At 42.0% G+C, this 15,332-nt stretch overlaps 1 protein-coding gene across 1 annotated transcript in view; it reads right to left on the bottom strand.

Annotated features, from left to right (window-relative positions):
* ARFGEF3 (ARFGEF family member 3) overlaps nt 1-15,332 on the bottom strand; it is a 128,652-nt gene that overhangs the window by 7,721 nt on the left and 105,599 nt on the right. The window contains exons 26-32 of the mRNA XM_068231665.1: nt 14,735-14,879; nt 13,228-13,356; nt 9,698-9,874; nt 9,226-9,340; nt 8,715-8,817; nt 6,080-6,211; nt 4,633-4,763 (exon numbers count right to left, since the gene is read on the bottom strand). Coding sequence (XP_068087766.1) covers nt 4,633-4,763; nt 6,080-6,211; nt 8,715-8,817; nt 9,226-9,340; nt 9,698-9,874; nt 13,228-13,356; nt 14,735-14,879 — 932 coding nt within the window. The remainder of the gene's footprint in view (nt 1-4,632; nt 4,764-6,079; nt 6,212-8,714; nt 8,818-9,225; nt 9,341-9,697; nt 9,875-13,227; nt 13,357-14,734; nt 14,880-15,332) is intronic.

Below are 15,332 nucleotides of genomic sequence, written 5' to 3'. Positions count from 1 at the left end.
AGTGACAACAAACTAGATTCACTGGAATTCACTATACACTTCTGACTGCCAGATATTAAAATAACAGTTAATAATAGTTATAAGCTATTGTGCAGTAAATAATAATAAGGGTCTGACACAGAACTTTCCCTACCTTGGACAGAATTAGTGTTAGCTAAGGCGAGAGTGGGCAAGCTTTTTGAATCATGAAAAACAATGGCCTCAATTCACTAAGCTTTATCAAACAAACCTGAGGCGATCCCAAAGACTTAAATATTGATGCCCAAATTATTTCAGTAGCAAAATCAGGCACAGTGGGGTGGCTACAGAGCCCACCGACATCAGCAAGCCCTACTGGTAGCCATGTGTGCTCTTTCCACACCAGATATTACTATTAGTTAGGCATATGTACCCCCATATGTACTCCCATCCCCACCCCAGGAATCAATACTGGTTGGCTATGTTTGCCTCTCCCACCACAGATAACATTAAGTAGCCACGTGACGTACTACTGAAATTATTTAGGAATTGGGCCAGGTTAAAAGACTAAGCAGGCCGAATATGGTCCGTGGACCGTAGTTTGCCCATAATTTGCCCATGCTTGAGCCAAAGACATGATGATTAGTTAAATTTCAAAAACATGGTCAATGTCTAGCCATTGCCAGTAATTTTAGGCAGCCACACACTGATATTGCAGCACAATGCAGAGAAGGCATAAGGGGAACCTTACCCAAGTTTTCTGTTAAGCAGCGTTGTTAGTTATAGGAAAGAAAGAAAAAAGCAGAGAATTAGAAAGCTGCACATGCAAGAATGACATCAATACAAATAAACCTGTGATAAAGCCAGCAATGGCCAGTTAGTAAACAAGAACTTTCATCTAAAAGCCAGCTGGTTACAAATTTATATACAAAGGCCTCTAAGCATCTGGCAGTGTTATCACAGTATAATCATAAAAATATCTAGAAAGCCAAACTTAGTGGGATCAATGTACAGGTGGCCATATGTATTAGTGAAAAATAGTACCAAAATAGAAGCAACTTGGATTTTATTTGCTTCAGGTGGCTATAACTAGCTCAGATAAGAACCACTATAATAAGCAAACCATGTGGGGGTACACAAAGCAATACATGCACAGTACTGCAGTGTTGTGGGGATGTTTCTAAACATTTTATTTGATAAAAATTTGAGGGAGAATATTTAAAATAAAGCCCACCACGGAGTAAATGTAACACCCCAGAAGTGCTGCCTCACTGCCAATAGAGGATTGCAGTTAGTGACGTCCTTTACAGCCATCACAGGACAGGCAAGCATGTGGCATGTATTTGCTTCATCAGTGTGTATGTCACATATTCACATTTCCACTTTATAGTCTGCTACCGTGTTTCCCCGAAAATAGAACCTAACCCGAAAATAAGGCCTATTTTATATTTCAAGCAAGCTTGAAATATAAGATATCCCCTGAAAATAAGACCTAGCGGGGCCACGTAATGCCTCCCCTTCCTTTCGCTTTCTCCCTCCCTCTGCAGAGTGGCGAGCGGAGCATTACAGCAGAGGAAACTCACTGGCTTCCGACATGCCAGCGTTAACGTCTCTCTTCAGCAGCGTCTAGCTTCCTCTCCCTGGCAACGACAGCTCTAGTCATGTGACGCATGCATGTCCGCGTCACATGACATGAGCCGCTGTTGTCAAACAGAGGGACTCGGGCGCTGCTGAGGAGAGAAGTTATTGCTGCCACGTCGGAAGCCGGTGAATTTCCTCTGCTGTAATGCTCCGCTCGCCACTCTGCAGAGGGAGGGAAAGGCTTTACTGGGCTGGGGCTGCCGTTCTGGACTACAGGGCAGCACATCAGGAAGGGCTTTACTGGGTTATTATTATTTATATAGCGCCGACATCTTACTGTACAGAGAATATAGTCTTGTAACTAAACGGTCCCTCAGAGGAGCTCACAATCTAATCCCTACCATAGTTGTATGTCTATGTATGGATCGTGTAGTGTATTTATTGTAGTCTAGGATCAATTTTTAGGGGAAAGACAATTAACTTATCTGTATGTTTTGGGGATGTAGGAGGAAATCGGAGTGCCCGGAGAAAACCCACGCAGACACGGGGAGAACATACAAACTCCTAGCAGATAATGCCCTGGCTGGGATTTGAACCGGGGACCCAGCGCTGCAAGGCGAGAGCGCTAACCACTACGCCACTGTGCTGCCCATGGGTTGGGGGATGCCACTTGGGAACAACATTGTAAGCCCTCCCTGAAAATAAGCCCTACCACATTATTTGGGGCTAAAATTGATATAAGACAGTGTCTTATTTTCGGGGAAACACGGTAGTCATCCTCAGCCAGTTTTAAAAATCTCAGAGACTTATGCTGTGCATTCTCAAATAATCACTACCTATTGTATCTTTGCCCCTGCACAGCCCAATTACTAGTAGTTATCACTGGACAAGCAGCATCTCTAGAAATGTAAGGCTGGCCTTAAAGTGGACCTGAACTCTTGCACAGGACCAAAGGAAAACATATAGAAATGCACTGTGTATGTGTTTAGAGAGTTTAGCCTGTCTAATTGCCCCTCATCTGTAACTAATCACAACTGTAAATTGATCTCTCAGCTGTGTCACCTCAAGAATCTCATCAGTCCTCGACAGAGCAGCTGATTTGTAAACACACAGGATGTTAACCCTATGCCTGCTTCCATGAAAGCAGGAAGTAGACACTGCAGATTTATTACAGGATTTGTATCAGCTGTAACAAAGAAATGTATTTCTTTCAAAGGTTATTATGCTGTTGCTTATTTTTTAGAGCAGAGAGAAAGTTCTGAGTTCAGGTCCACTTTAATTAATTGCCAGAATAAATGATAGAGAAAGTCCAAAAGCCACACATCCCAAATATTCACTAGTTTCACATGTTCTTCTAATTAAAAGAGAAAAGTACACTCATGTGGGAGTGGTATATGCTGTGACAGCTATTTGTTTTGTAAGTTTATAGGCCGCAATACAATTACAAATTTGACCAGTGAAACAAATGAATATGTGTATGACGAGTTACATAACAGCATAAAAGCACAAGGCTAGATCTGTTCAGTTAGGGTGCACACAGAGATAGCACAGTACAATAAGAATAACATATATAGTATAGATAAGCAAATATTGTTAGCCACAAACAGCACCCATGCTCCAAACTGACAATGCAATACACTGTTGTTCCCTAAAGGAAATAAAGCCTACTGCAGATCCCAGGCATTTATTTCACGTGTGTTAATGTCTACAGTGTTTGCACTGAAGCTTCAGATAGAAGCATCCAGAATTTCCAGCAGTCCTGAGTTTGGTCACGGATGGTTCCTTTTGGATCTATGTGCAAAGCATGATTGAGCTGAATGGATATATAGCAGATATTTCTAGCTAAAGGAATTTCTAGTTCTCATCTTGGCACTAGTTGTATGCATGAGGTGCAAAGTAAGAGCTCTTTTAGAGAAGCAGTTGTAGGCAGTGAATCCACCACCTACTCCTGTGCAATGGCGGATACATGCTAGTGCTTGGCACGGGCAGTCTGGAGGTGTAAGCATGACATGACATGAGCATGACATGACATGAGGTCGGTTTGTTGCTGCTGGGTAACTGTACTGTGTGTCAATCATGGAGTGTGGTGTTACAGATACTACTATCTGGGTGCATTCATTTGCAGCTTAAAGGGGCTCACTTGACCAGGGGCTGAACTGTCCAGTAAGCACACAGTTCAGCTCTTTTATGTGAAACAGGCCTAAACCCACACTCTGCAGTGTAGGAGGTATAATGCACAATTTATCAGCCGGAAACCCCATATAGAGGCTGCTATCATAAGCAAAATTCTACACTGTTTTCTGAACTTTTCTATTTCAAGCATTAGTACAACACTAGGGAGTCTTGAGCGTCTCCATCTCAATTTCTCTTTAAGCAACATTAATAGTGTTTTTATTGCTATTGTGTGTATGCGTTTTAGTGAATATACGTGTGTATTGTTTGATTAGATCAAGCCCCTTTACCATCTCATCTGATCCAAACTTTTTAAAGAGCTTAATGAAAGAGCACAGTCTTTTCTGCTTGTAGCCATATAAAGTCATGTACCCGAGCTTTGGTCTGATGCCCCCGCCTATGCTCGTTTCAATGTGATTTTTAGGAATAATAATGGAGATGGTACTAATTCTGAACTGATGCAGAATTTTTTTATGCACATTTCACCATCTTGAAAATGGACCAATTGAAATCCACCTTGGCTTAGAATTCCACTTTCAAGATGCATATATTTGCATAATGCTGCATCAACTCAGAATTATTTTCATCTCACTGACCATCCCTAATGAATAAAAATTGTTTTAACAATAGAGTTTCTGTATACACGATTTTGATTTGCTTTAGGCAAAACAAGCCTTTTGCCAGGAGGACTACAGCACTGAGCTCCCTATGCTAAAATCCTCTTTATTTTAAATGAAACACAATAACACAAAAAAATTAAATAAAATAAAAAACAAAAGGAAGAAAGAGAACTGAACAGGTTCCAGAACTGAACAACTATTTTAAGGATTGCATCATTTTACTTATACAACTTCAATTGTCTCAATCAACTCCTTCAACAGCTACTTCCTTGATTGCTTCCTTTCATGCCGTAGTAAGTACCTTTTCTGTGTGTGCCCATTGGGCTTCTCATCCGGTGGCAGCTCTATAATAAGAACACAGGACTGGGCATGCTCAAAGCCTTCCTTGTTGTTAGGAGTCTTTGGTGAACACTGAGCATCCAGCATAAACACCTTTCAAATAAAAAGCAGGCATTAGATATGACAAGCATACTGTAAAATCTACATTGACAGCTGTGATAAATAAGTTAAAGAACTGAACTGCTTTATTTACAAAACTGGATCAAGTGAGTTACGGGGTCATCTATTTATCTATATAGTGGCATAATAATAGCCCCCCAGGGAACTAAGGATGCCCATTCCTCTGCCTTCTTCTGAAGAGTAAGTGCAGCAGAGCGGTATAATATTTATCTGCCCTAGCGCTGCATTGGGTCTCCGCTTCTTCCTGGTATCCACATGCTCTTTGCTATTACACTGCTCTGCTGCTCTGTGTGACTGGGCCCCTGGGAAGAAGGTTGTGGTGGGGGATGGTATTTGTGATTAGGACAGGGGGCCCCATGACAACATTTCTCTTTTGGAGTTTTCAGCCAGTCAAAAATGACTGTAAGTTAAAATTGCTGTTATTTATAAGCATGGAATCTTTACTCTATATGTCCTGTATGTATTTCTTTCTGGACGGGTAAATCACTGTTCTGAGCAAAATCCGTTGTCAATCATCTTCAATACTAATCCAGTGACTGCTGACAGGAAATACGTAACTGGATTACCGTCGCTCTGCACATGCGCACCGCTACCGCAATCAATAAATTATACTTAGCGTGTCAACATAGACTTGTATTGATGCATGCGGTTGGCACTGATCATGGGCAATGCACTGAAGGGTTTGCGGCAGGCCTTTGGCAATTTTGCTACTTCTGTTGCACCACATCGCAATAGAGTGCAAGTCTCCATAGACGTACATTGCCCTTGCAGTGAGCTGCAGTGGGGAAGAGTACTGTGATGCGATGCACCCCAGGTAATGTGAAAGTAGCCTCAAAAGTACAGTATTTTATGGATAAAGTTTGAAAATATCTCCTTGGACAAAACTCAGAGGAAAAGTTAATATGATAGGGCCCTGGGGGTCCAAACAGGCTTGCCCCAGTGCTGGTTGGGTGCTGGTGTGACATTACTGTAAAAAAACAGCATTAGAGCACGGCTGGGAGGACTGCTGCATGCTGTAGACTGTAAATATAAAATAGGCACCAGTGCTTTCACTCTGCATGGCATAGGAAGGGAGGCCTGATGGGTCCTTTCTGGCACAAGCTACCTTTGTCTCCCTGGTAGTTACACCACTCATTAAAGGTCTGTACACTGAAGGTTTCTCTTTACAGGACAGCCCTCACACTAGCAAAGTTTATAAAAGACCCTTATGGGAAAATAATCATCGTTTAGTTGGATCAAAGACCAATTGACCAGAAGTCTTGTTTCACTGCATTACTGGTCCCTTTCACCTGCTGTGTCATGGCTCTGATCCTCCAGTACTCAGCTTCAGCATTGGGGGATAGAGAAGGAGCTGCTACCTTCACTTCGCAGGCATCTCCAGAAAAACTCTCAGACCCACTATGGAAGTAACCTAAAAGGTTCTGAAAATACATACAGAGACACATGAAATATTATGTTTGAAAACATTAATTAAACATGTTTTGTATAAAAAAAAAAGGAAAACATTATTATGCCCTCCTCAACCACCTTCAGCTGTCTTCTATTTCCCTCCCACTCAATTTGAAGCATACAAATTTAGCGTTACAAGTACTTCATTAACAGAGGTGTCACAGCAAAATGAAGGTGACCACAGATTATTATTATTTTTATAAAGTGTCAACATATTCTGTGGTACTGTACAAAGTGAGAAACAAACATGGAGTGAAAAACAATAGACAAAACAATTCAACCCTTGTAATATCTTAAAGAGAACCCGAGGTGGGTTTGAAGAATATTATCTGCATACAGAGGCTGGATCTGCCTATACAGCCCAGCGTCTGTTGCTATCCCAAACCCCCCTAAGGTCCCCCTGCTCTCTGCAATCCCTCATAAATCACTGCCACACTGCTGGCAAACAGCTTGTCAGAGCTGGCTGTGTTTATCTCTATAGTGTCAGTCTGCTGCTCTCCCCGCCTCCTGCAGAACTCCAGTCCCCGCCTGCATCCCTTCCCTCCCTGCTGATTGGAGGGAAGGGACGGGGGCAGGGACCGGAGCTATGCAGGAGGCGGGGGAGCAGCTGAGACTGACACTACAGATGTAAACACAGCCTCACAGCACGGCTGTGATTTATGAGGGATTGCAGAGTGCAGGGGGACCTTAGGGGGGTTTGGGATAGCAACAGAGGCTGGGCTGTATAGGCAGATCCAGCCTCTGTATGCAGATAACATTCTTTACACACACCTCGGGTTCTCTTTAAGGCTCATACTCACGTCCAACTTAATGCTCAACCAACCGCACAACATGACCAACCACACAACAAGTTGTTTACCTGATAAGTGCATACACACATGCCAACCAACTAAACAACCATCTCACTTAAAGAGAACCTGTACTGAGTAAACCTATTTAAAATAAACACATGAGGTAACTTGAAATGAACATTACATAGTTACCTTGCCATCAGTAGCTTTCAGAAGCTCACCATTTTCTTCTGACATTAATCCCTTCCAGTTCTGACAATATTTTGTCAGATCTGAAATATATCAGTTGCTGTCAGTAAAATATCAGTTGCTGTCAGTTATAGCTGAGAGGAAAACTGATGTACCAGGTAAATGTCCCATGTTTCCCTATGGCTCAAGTGGGCGATGTTACAGTTTAATTGTGTGCTGACCAGAAAGCTGTTATGGGTAATGGCCATTTTCAAAATGGAGGACGGAAAATTCCCTTGATCACAGTGAACAAACAGGATGCGGGAGAGGAGAAAGACACTGAGGAGTAGACTACATGGAAGGTAAGTATAACTTGTGTATGCTTATTTTGACTTTTAATTTCAGTTCAGGTTTTCTTTAAATACTATGCGTGCAAGCTAAATGACACTGCACAACATGTCCATATTCAAAAACAATACATTTGTTCAAAAGAGTTGTACACACATTCCAACCTGCCTGATAGTTATAATAATCCAAACATTTATATAACGCTTTTCTCCTGTCGGACTCAAATCGCTCAAGAGCTGCAGCCACTGGGACGCGCACAGGAGGCCACCCTGCAGTGTTAGGGAGTCTTGCCTTGAACTCCTTACTGAATAGGTACCCTAACCAGGATTCGAACCCTGGTCTCCCATGTCAAAGGCAGTGCCCTTAACCAGAACTCTATTCAGATAGTTGGTCAGATTGATCCACCGGCTGGGATCTGGCAAACAACCTGTTATCAGTTGGTCATCTGGTTGTTTGTCAGCTTTACACACATCCAACTTATCTTCAAACAGACAAGTTTGGAAGATAGTTGGACACATTGTTGGTAAGTGTGTATGAGCCTTTAGAGAAAAACAGCCTAACCAAAACCCACTCAGATCTAATTACAGTAAACAGCAGGAGCTACTGAAATGTAAAAAAAATTATAAACATAGCTGTAGGAGATAAAAGTGGGAAGTGGTATGGTACCTGCTGGGACTGTTTTAGAAGGCATACTTTTGTGTAATGTTTTATTTATTAATAGTGCATGACTCCCTTGATAGGTTTTGATACAAAATAACAAGACTTAAAAAGACAGCTTGCCTTGAAGCAGAACCATAGTCAAAAAAAGACAATAGTCCAACATACAACAGAGTAATATTGAGTAATACAGATTAATATTGACAGAATCATTTAAAATTTAATTATTATCTAGGTATTTGGCTTCGTTCACACTTTCCACCATTTTCCACATTGGAGCACAGCACATAGACATGTTGATGGATCCTATGTTATGTATATATTCATAAATTAACAATGGATCCGCTGTGTTGTTTATGGTGAGCAGAATGCAGGGTTGTGCACTTGTGCCTCCCTCTAGCGGGCTCGCTGGCCACATTTTTATTTGATTTGAAAAGTGTACACATCTGTACAAAGACCACTGTTATTTGTTTGAGTGACCTCATACATTTATTGTAATACATGGTTTTACCTTCATTGGTTCCAGTGTGGCAGAAAATGCATCTTGCAAAGCACAGCAAGCCAATCTCCACATTTCCTCAGTGAAAACAGGCCCTGCAGTCACTAAGACATATCTAGGAAAGAAAAACAAAAGCAGCAAAGACATTTCATAGGTATCAAAATAATAATGCACATGTTAATGCATGCTTGCCATTACACCAGATACTGTACAACAGTGGTTAGCTAAGCTACTTTACTTCATTCAAGATGAAAATACTTTTTCGGAAATATTTAATTAGCATTATTTAAATTCACTTATGGAATTTAACACAGAGCAAAAAGTCTCCAAAGGCCTGGCACCACACAAAGTAGTTATAGCTCACATACTTTATTAGAGCATAAAGGCCTATCAGGCCGAAACAGCAGGTTGTGGTTGCTGTCATCTTTTTGTATGACTTAATAAAGTATCTGAGCTATAACTACTTTGCATGGTGCTGGTCCTTTGGGTACTTCTTGGTACAGGGGTGAGGACCTGGGCTTACCTGATGCAAGAACAGCCCACTCGAGATATGGTTTCAGTGGGTTCCGCCACGCAAGATACCAGAAGCTTGAATAATTCTTTCAGCATTGTGTTAATCATATTCTCATAGCCAATGTCTAGAAGAAAATCAATACAACAGGTTGGTTATATTTAGTAGAGTATTATATTGTTTTCCTATTATTAAAGAGTGCTCACAAAGGTTAACAGCAAGAGTGGGCGGTGAGGGTAAGGTGAGTGGTAACGTATGTTCAGATACTGTATCTCCCTGCTGGCATAATGCAAAGCATACCTATTGAACTAAGGGTAGAGGTCTATGGTGGCATAGTGGTGTGCACTCTTGCCTTGCAGATCTGAGTATGTGCAAGGGGACTATCTGCTCAGAGTTTGTATATAGTTCCCTTGTCTGCACAACCTAACTACATGTTTCCATTTCTGTGGCAGCACCATACACAGATTCTTAAGTAATGGTTTACCTGAATTTATAAAGCTCTGAATATGCTCCACCACCAGTTCACAAGACAAACCAATCGCATGTTTAAAGTTTGCAGATGCTGCATCCCAGTACGAGTGATCACCCTGGCTGCGACTCAGCCACATTGACATCACAGGCAACAGAAGATGTACAACAGCATAGATGGCAAAGCCTGGACCTACAAAACATGGTAAAGTAAGCATGTAAGGCAGAGTTACCAACAGATCATGATTTCTTTTACCAGCATGGTGGCGTAGTGGTTAGAAATCTTGCCTAGCAGTGCTGGGTCCCGGGTTCAAATCCCAACCAGGGCACTGTCTGTGTGGGTTTCCTCTGGGCACTCCGGTTTCCTCCCACACCCCAATAACATACAGATAAGTTAAATGGCTTCCCCCACAAATTGGTCATAGACTATGATACATATACTACACGATACATACAGACATTTGACTATGGTATTGTATTGTGAGCTCCTCTGAGGGACAGCTAAGTCCACATTTCAAAGTAACTTGTGCCTTTAGAGATATGGGACTCCATCAGATGCTCCTGGCCCTGCCGGCATCCACTTCCGGTTTCGGCGGCAGGAGCCGACAGGCCTGGAACGCACGTGATTCTTCGCGTTCCCAGCCACAATAGCGCCCTCTATGCTGCTATATGATATATACTCTATGCTATAGCAGCATAGAGGGCGCTATTGTGAAGAATCACTCGCGTTCCCTGCCTGTCGGCTCCTGTCGCCGAAACCGGAAGTGGCTGCCGGTGGGGCCAGGAGCATCTGATGGAGTCAGCGTGGGCACAATACAGCTGCAGAGGGCTGCTGGAAACCCCAGGTGAGTAAAACTCTTTTTTCCCACAGACTTAAGTGTCCCTTTAAGAAACAGAACTTATCCTCTCTTCTTCCTCTCTCCAAAAAATGAGTATATGTGATTTAGAGGAACTGCAGGATGGTAGACATTGCTGTATTTGATATATATAAAACAGATGAGGTGTTGCAAGACTGAGCTTCCAGCAATGCACATGCAGTGATTGTCAGTTGCTCCCATAGACATTACATCATCAGCAGTTTGGTGAACTGTTAACTATGGTTTTTAGGACCATAAAAATACATTTGCATTTGTAGAAGAAAAATTGACACTGCAAATGACAGAAATTGTCTTTATCATGGCTTGGAAAAATCCAAGATAAAAAGTATAAGAAGTCTCTTCTTTTCAGCCTCCTGGAGAATGCAGATCCATCAGTAGACACCCTTAACTAAATTCTGGGTGTCTTTAGATTATGCACCAGTTTGCCCAGTTTATTCTCTGGCAACATGTGAACTGAACAACTGTTCTTAGAAACTGCTGTCAAAGGGTAAAAAGTTTGTCAGGTTAGATTTAAACCCCCTCCTGAATGCCATTAAACCCTTGCACTGCCACAGACACACGATTCTGACACCTGGTGCTCACTACACATTAATGTCTCTATGGCCATCATTCATAAAGCATTTCCGCATGCGGAAATGCTTAAAACAGCTGACTTTACCGCACACGTAGCAAAATCTACATTCATAAAGGCTCCTTCCAAAGGCTGACATTACCGAGCACAGCGATAAATCACCGCCTTGTGCGGTGATTATTGTAAAAAATGTAGCAAAATGTTAATTCATGAAGATCACCGCAAGCGGTGTGAGGTCGGGAAGTACCGCTCCCTCTGATGTGGCGATAACAATGTAAGTAAATGGAGACACACAGACCTCCCAGGCAGCTGCAGCAGAGCAGAACACGGAGAAATGTATCAACTCGGCTACTTCCCTGTCTCCGCAAGCCTACCGCCTGCCTACCGCCAGCTTAGTTCGGGGAATCTCCGCACTGCCACCGCAACTGGATACATTTTTATGAAGCAGCAGCCAGAAGTCTAAAATACCGGCAGCGGTGTTTTCCCACACTGATTCTCCATACCGACAGCTCCTTTATGAATGATAGCCTATGTGTAGACTTGAAGCTCTAGTTCAGGCATGTTTTTCAACCCATATTGTGTGCAACAATTTCACAAATTATTTTTGTATTATTTCTTATTACTTAGCTGGCTGGGTTTGCTGCTGGCCTGCGAGAATAGCAAATCTGTGGGCCAGATTTATCAAAGCATTACCGACAGTTTTTCTTAAACAGTTCTAACCAGTAGGAGGACCTGTTCTGCATGATAAGAAACTTTTTAAACCCTGCATAATAGCATCAGTTTAGCAGGAATTTCTAGAACTGCACTACAGTATTAAAAGTGCAAATCCATCCCTAAACTGTCGCAAATTAAAAAGTGCTTAAAGGGACACTTAAGCCAGAAAAAAAATGAGTTTTACTCACCTGGGGCTTCTACCAGCCCCCTGCAGCAGTCCTGTGCCCTCGCAGCCACTCACTAATCCTAGATATGCGGCAACACGTATTTTTGTACGTGTTGCGGCCCGCAATAACGTTAATTGCAGTCGGGAATGCGGAAAAAGCTACGCGTGGCCAGTCCTGACGGGCCTGTCGGCAAAAACGAAACTAGCTGGCAGCGGGGGACCAGAGGATTAGTGAGTGGCTGCGAGGGCACAGGACTGCTGCAGGGGGCTGGTAGAAGCCCCAGGTGAGTAAAACTCATTTTTTTTTCTGACTTAAGGTTCACTTTAATAACACTTCTACAGATTGTGCAGCAGTGCAGGCTAGGCATGATTTGTGAAGTGCTCCTCCCTTCTCTTAAATTCCTCACTCAGAGCCTATCAATACAGTAGATGTATTGGTTACCACAGCAATTTCCCCTCACACGGTGCACTTTCTGAGAAACCTTCCTAACTCCTCCTATTTTACAACAGAGTTAGATGGAAACTGCACTATCCAGTTATTTCTTAAGATGTCTGAGACAGTTCTGCACGGATTTCTAAAAAAAAATAAATAAAATAAAAATAAAAAAAATTACTTACCAATATTTTGTCTCAGACACTCTTGATAAATGTCCTCCTCAGAGTCATCCAAACGTCTCCCCTGGCCTGGTCAACTCATGAGGTAGTGAGGGTGGAGATGAGACAGGGCACCTGCTATTCCTTAGCTCCTATTGGTCGCATTGTCGATCGGGCATGCACTTGGCGGCACTGATTTTCATCCGATCATAATAATCTGAATCGGATGGTCTATCGTCTGGGAAGTAGTTCCCACACATTGCCCCCTTCTTGATAAAACAGGACATTCTACTACACCGTATAAAGATAACTAGAAAGCTGAGACCTGAAATGATCCTGAAAAAAAACAAACACTTAGGGTGACCGTGATCTATAGTCTGTACAACGAAAGAGAAAGCTGCCATTGAGCTGGCCATGTGACCACAACTTCACACTGGAATTTCTGGTCTTCGCAAGATTTGAATTTTCATTTTAATAATAGACCGGTGATAAGGGTATGCAAGATGTTCTTAATTTATTGTTACCCAAGCCCAGCTTTCCACCAACGGAGAATAGACCGATGTGCAGTATATACTGTGCATCACTTTACAGGGAATTTTGTAAAAAGAAATAAGCTATATTACCTGGTACTTTAGCAACTTCCCTCAACAACTCAAACAGTAAATCCAGGGTGGGAGGCTGATGTTGACGTGGACAGTTAGATACAGCAGCAGTCAGCTGCTCCAGGAGATTTATCCACACATCAATAAGACCTACAATAACAAGCATAGGGTGATTGGTCACACAGTTTTGGGAGGATAGAAGCAATTAACCCCTAGTGTATTCCAGATGAACAGTTAATGAATAAATCAGCCAAATAAACCTATTTTCACTTAAAATATCCAATTATGCTGAGGAATATAAAACAAAAACCTCAATTAAATCAGAGGTGAATGTAAATTAGCAGGTAACAGTACCGAGTCATGTTTTGTATTATACTGGATTGTTGTCCAAGACCAAGGAGACCAAATCAGAACATTCAATGACACATAAAAGACTGGGAGAGACATTAATACTTAGCAAAATCATAGAAGGCATAGCCTTTAGGATATTTGTGCTTGTGGTAATAGTGAGCTTGATTTATCCCTTGATTTGGTAGTCAATTTAAAAGAAATGTGTAGTGAAAGGAATATGGAGCCTAGGGATAACCAGTTGACTGGCAGCCATCTGATCATTAGGATTTGGTAGTGTTTGATTCTCAAACCTGGAACAAGAAAACAATTACCGCAACTAATGAAAGCAGAGTCACTTAACTTGCATACCAGTTCTGGTTCAATGACTAACACCCAGGCAAGTAGCATTCTTTAAAAAGACTATATTAACGGCACTCTCCAAACTCCTATCACAACAGGCTTCCATCAGTCCACCAGCAAATTAAAGAAAGCAGATGAAATCATCAGTGTTGATGCTGTTATAAGCAACTAGACAGATGACCTAGCATAAAAACTTACTGCTGGGATTTCTGCCTATCTGTTTGTCTTTTTATCTATCTAGTTACAATATTTCCTATGAATCCTTGTTCAGACCTCTCTTCACTACTTTACATGGAAGTCCAATCTTTCCCTTCAACCCACTGTAAATGCAATTATATTTCCATTTCCCCTGTCCTCACAGCAGCCATATTTCTGGTATGCATAATCAAACATACAGTTATACCCTTACCAACAGAAAATGGCCCCAAACGTATCTTTCCCCCCCTAGAAGCTAAGCTTTCCTGGTTGTTACTAGCAGGAAAAGTTACGTGCCTGCTGACCAGAAAGGCTTGTCAAGCATAGTCAAGTCATAAGAAGAGCAGCACAGTGTGGAACATCTTCCCAAGCATAGGCAGGTTAAACAAAACCATATTAACCTGGCAGTCAGTAAAGCTGTAACCAGTTCCAACATTAAACCATATCAGCTCAACTAGCATGTTAAACAGTGCAATTTTTCTGATGTACCCATGATGTTGGGCATGCATAATGATCACTTGGAAACTAGCAGGAAAAGAGTAAGCAGGGGGAGTGAATGGGAGTCTGATAAATGTATAATGAGAGTAGCAGAGGAGGGCAAGGGATATTCTCTCGCAAATAAATCATGGATCTACAGGCTCACCAGTGTCATCATCAAATTCTGATAACACAGCATCAATGCCATCTTCACTGCTGGCTGATCTTTCCTGAACACGACGAGGCAGACTGTTCAGACGTCCACACAGGAACACTGGCTTCATTGGCATCTTATAGATTTTAGCCAGCAACTGCAGAATACAAATATAATGTACAGTAAACCACAGGCACAGGGTGCAGAATTACTCTGAATAATTCTATGAAGATCAATGGTAGGAGGTCTCTCCTTTCTTATCATGAAACTATCTCCATACCATTTAAACATCACTAACAATGTGACAATAAGAAATGACATATATCGGGGTTGATTTACTAAAGATCAAGCACAGCAGAGTGTGTCTTATTTGCCATAGGGATACAGGGTATGCCATTCTCTAAATTTGTTCTAATACAATTTTACTAGGTAAGAGTATATGATATTAGAAGAAACAGCATTTTCCTAAGTTTTTCCCGAGGTGGGCTCAAATTTTTTTTCAAAAAGTAGGCTACCTGGTCCATGGGGCTGAACGGATCAGGTAGCCGCAAAACTGCTGCTCCACGCCACTCCTGTGGGCCACAATGGCCCACTTTCACTTTTGTGACCT

Source organism: Hyperolius riggenbachi, chromosome 4 (assembly GCF_040937935.1).
Source record: "Hyperolius riggenbachi isolate aHypRig1 chromosome 4, aHypRig1.pri, whole genome shotgun sequence".
In the NCBI taxonomy this organism is placed as follows: domain Eukaryota; kingdom Metazoa; phylum Chordata; class Amphibia; order Anura; family Hyperoliidae; genus Hyperolius; species Hyperolius riggenbachi.
Note: the sequence above shows the minus strand (reverse complement) of the source record. Positions and strands in the feature narration are given on the sequence as shown.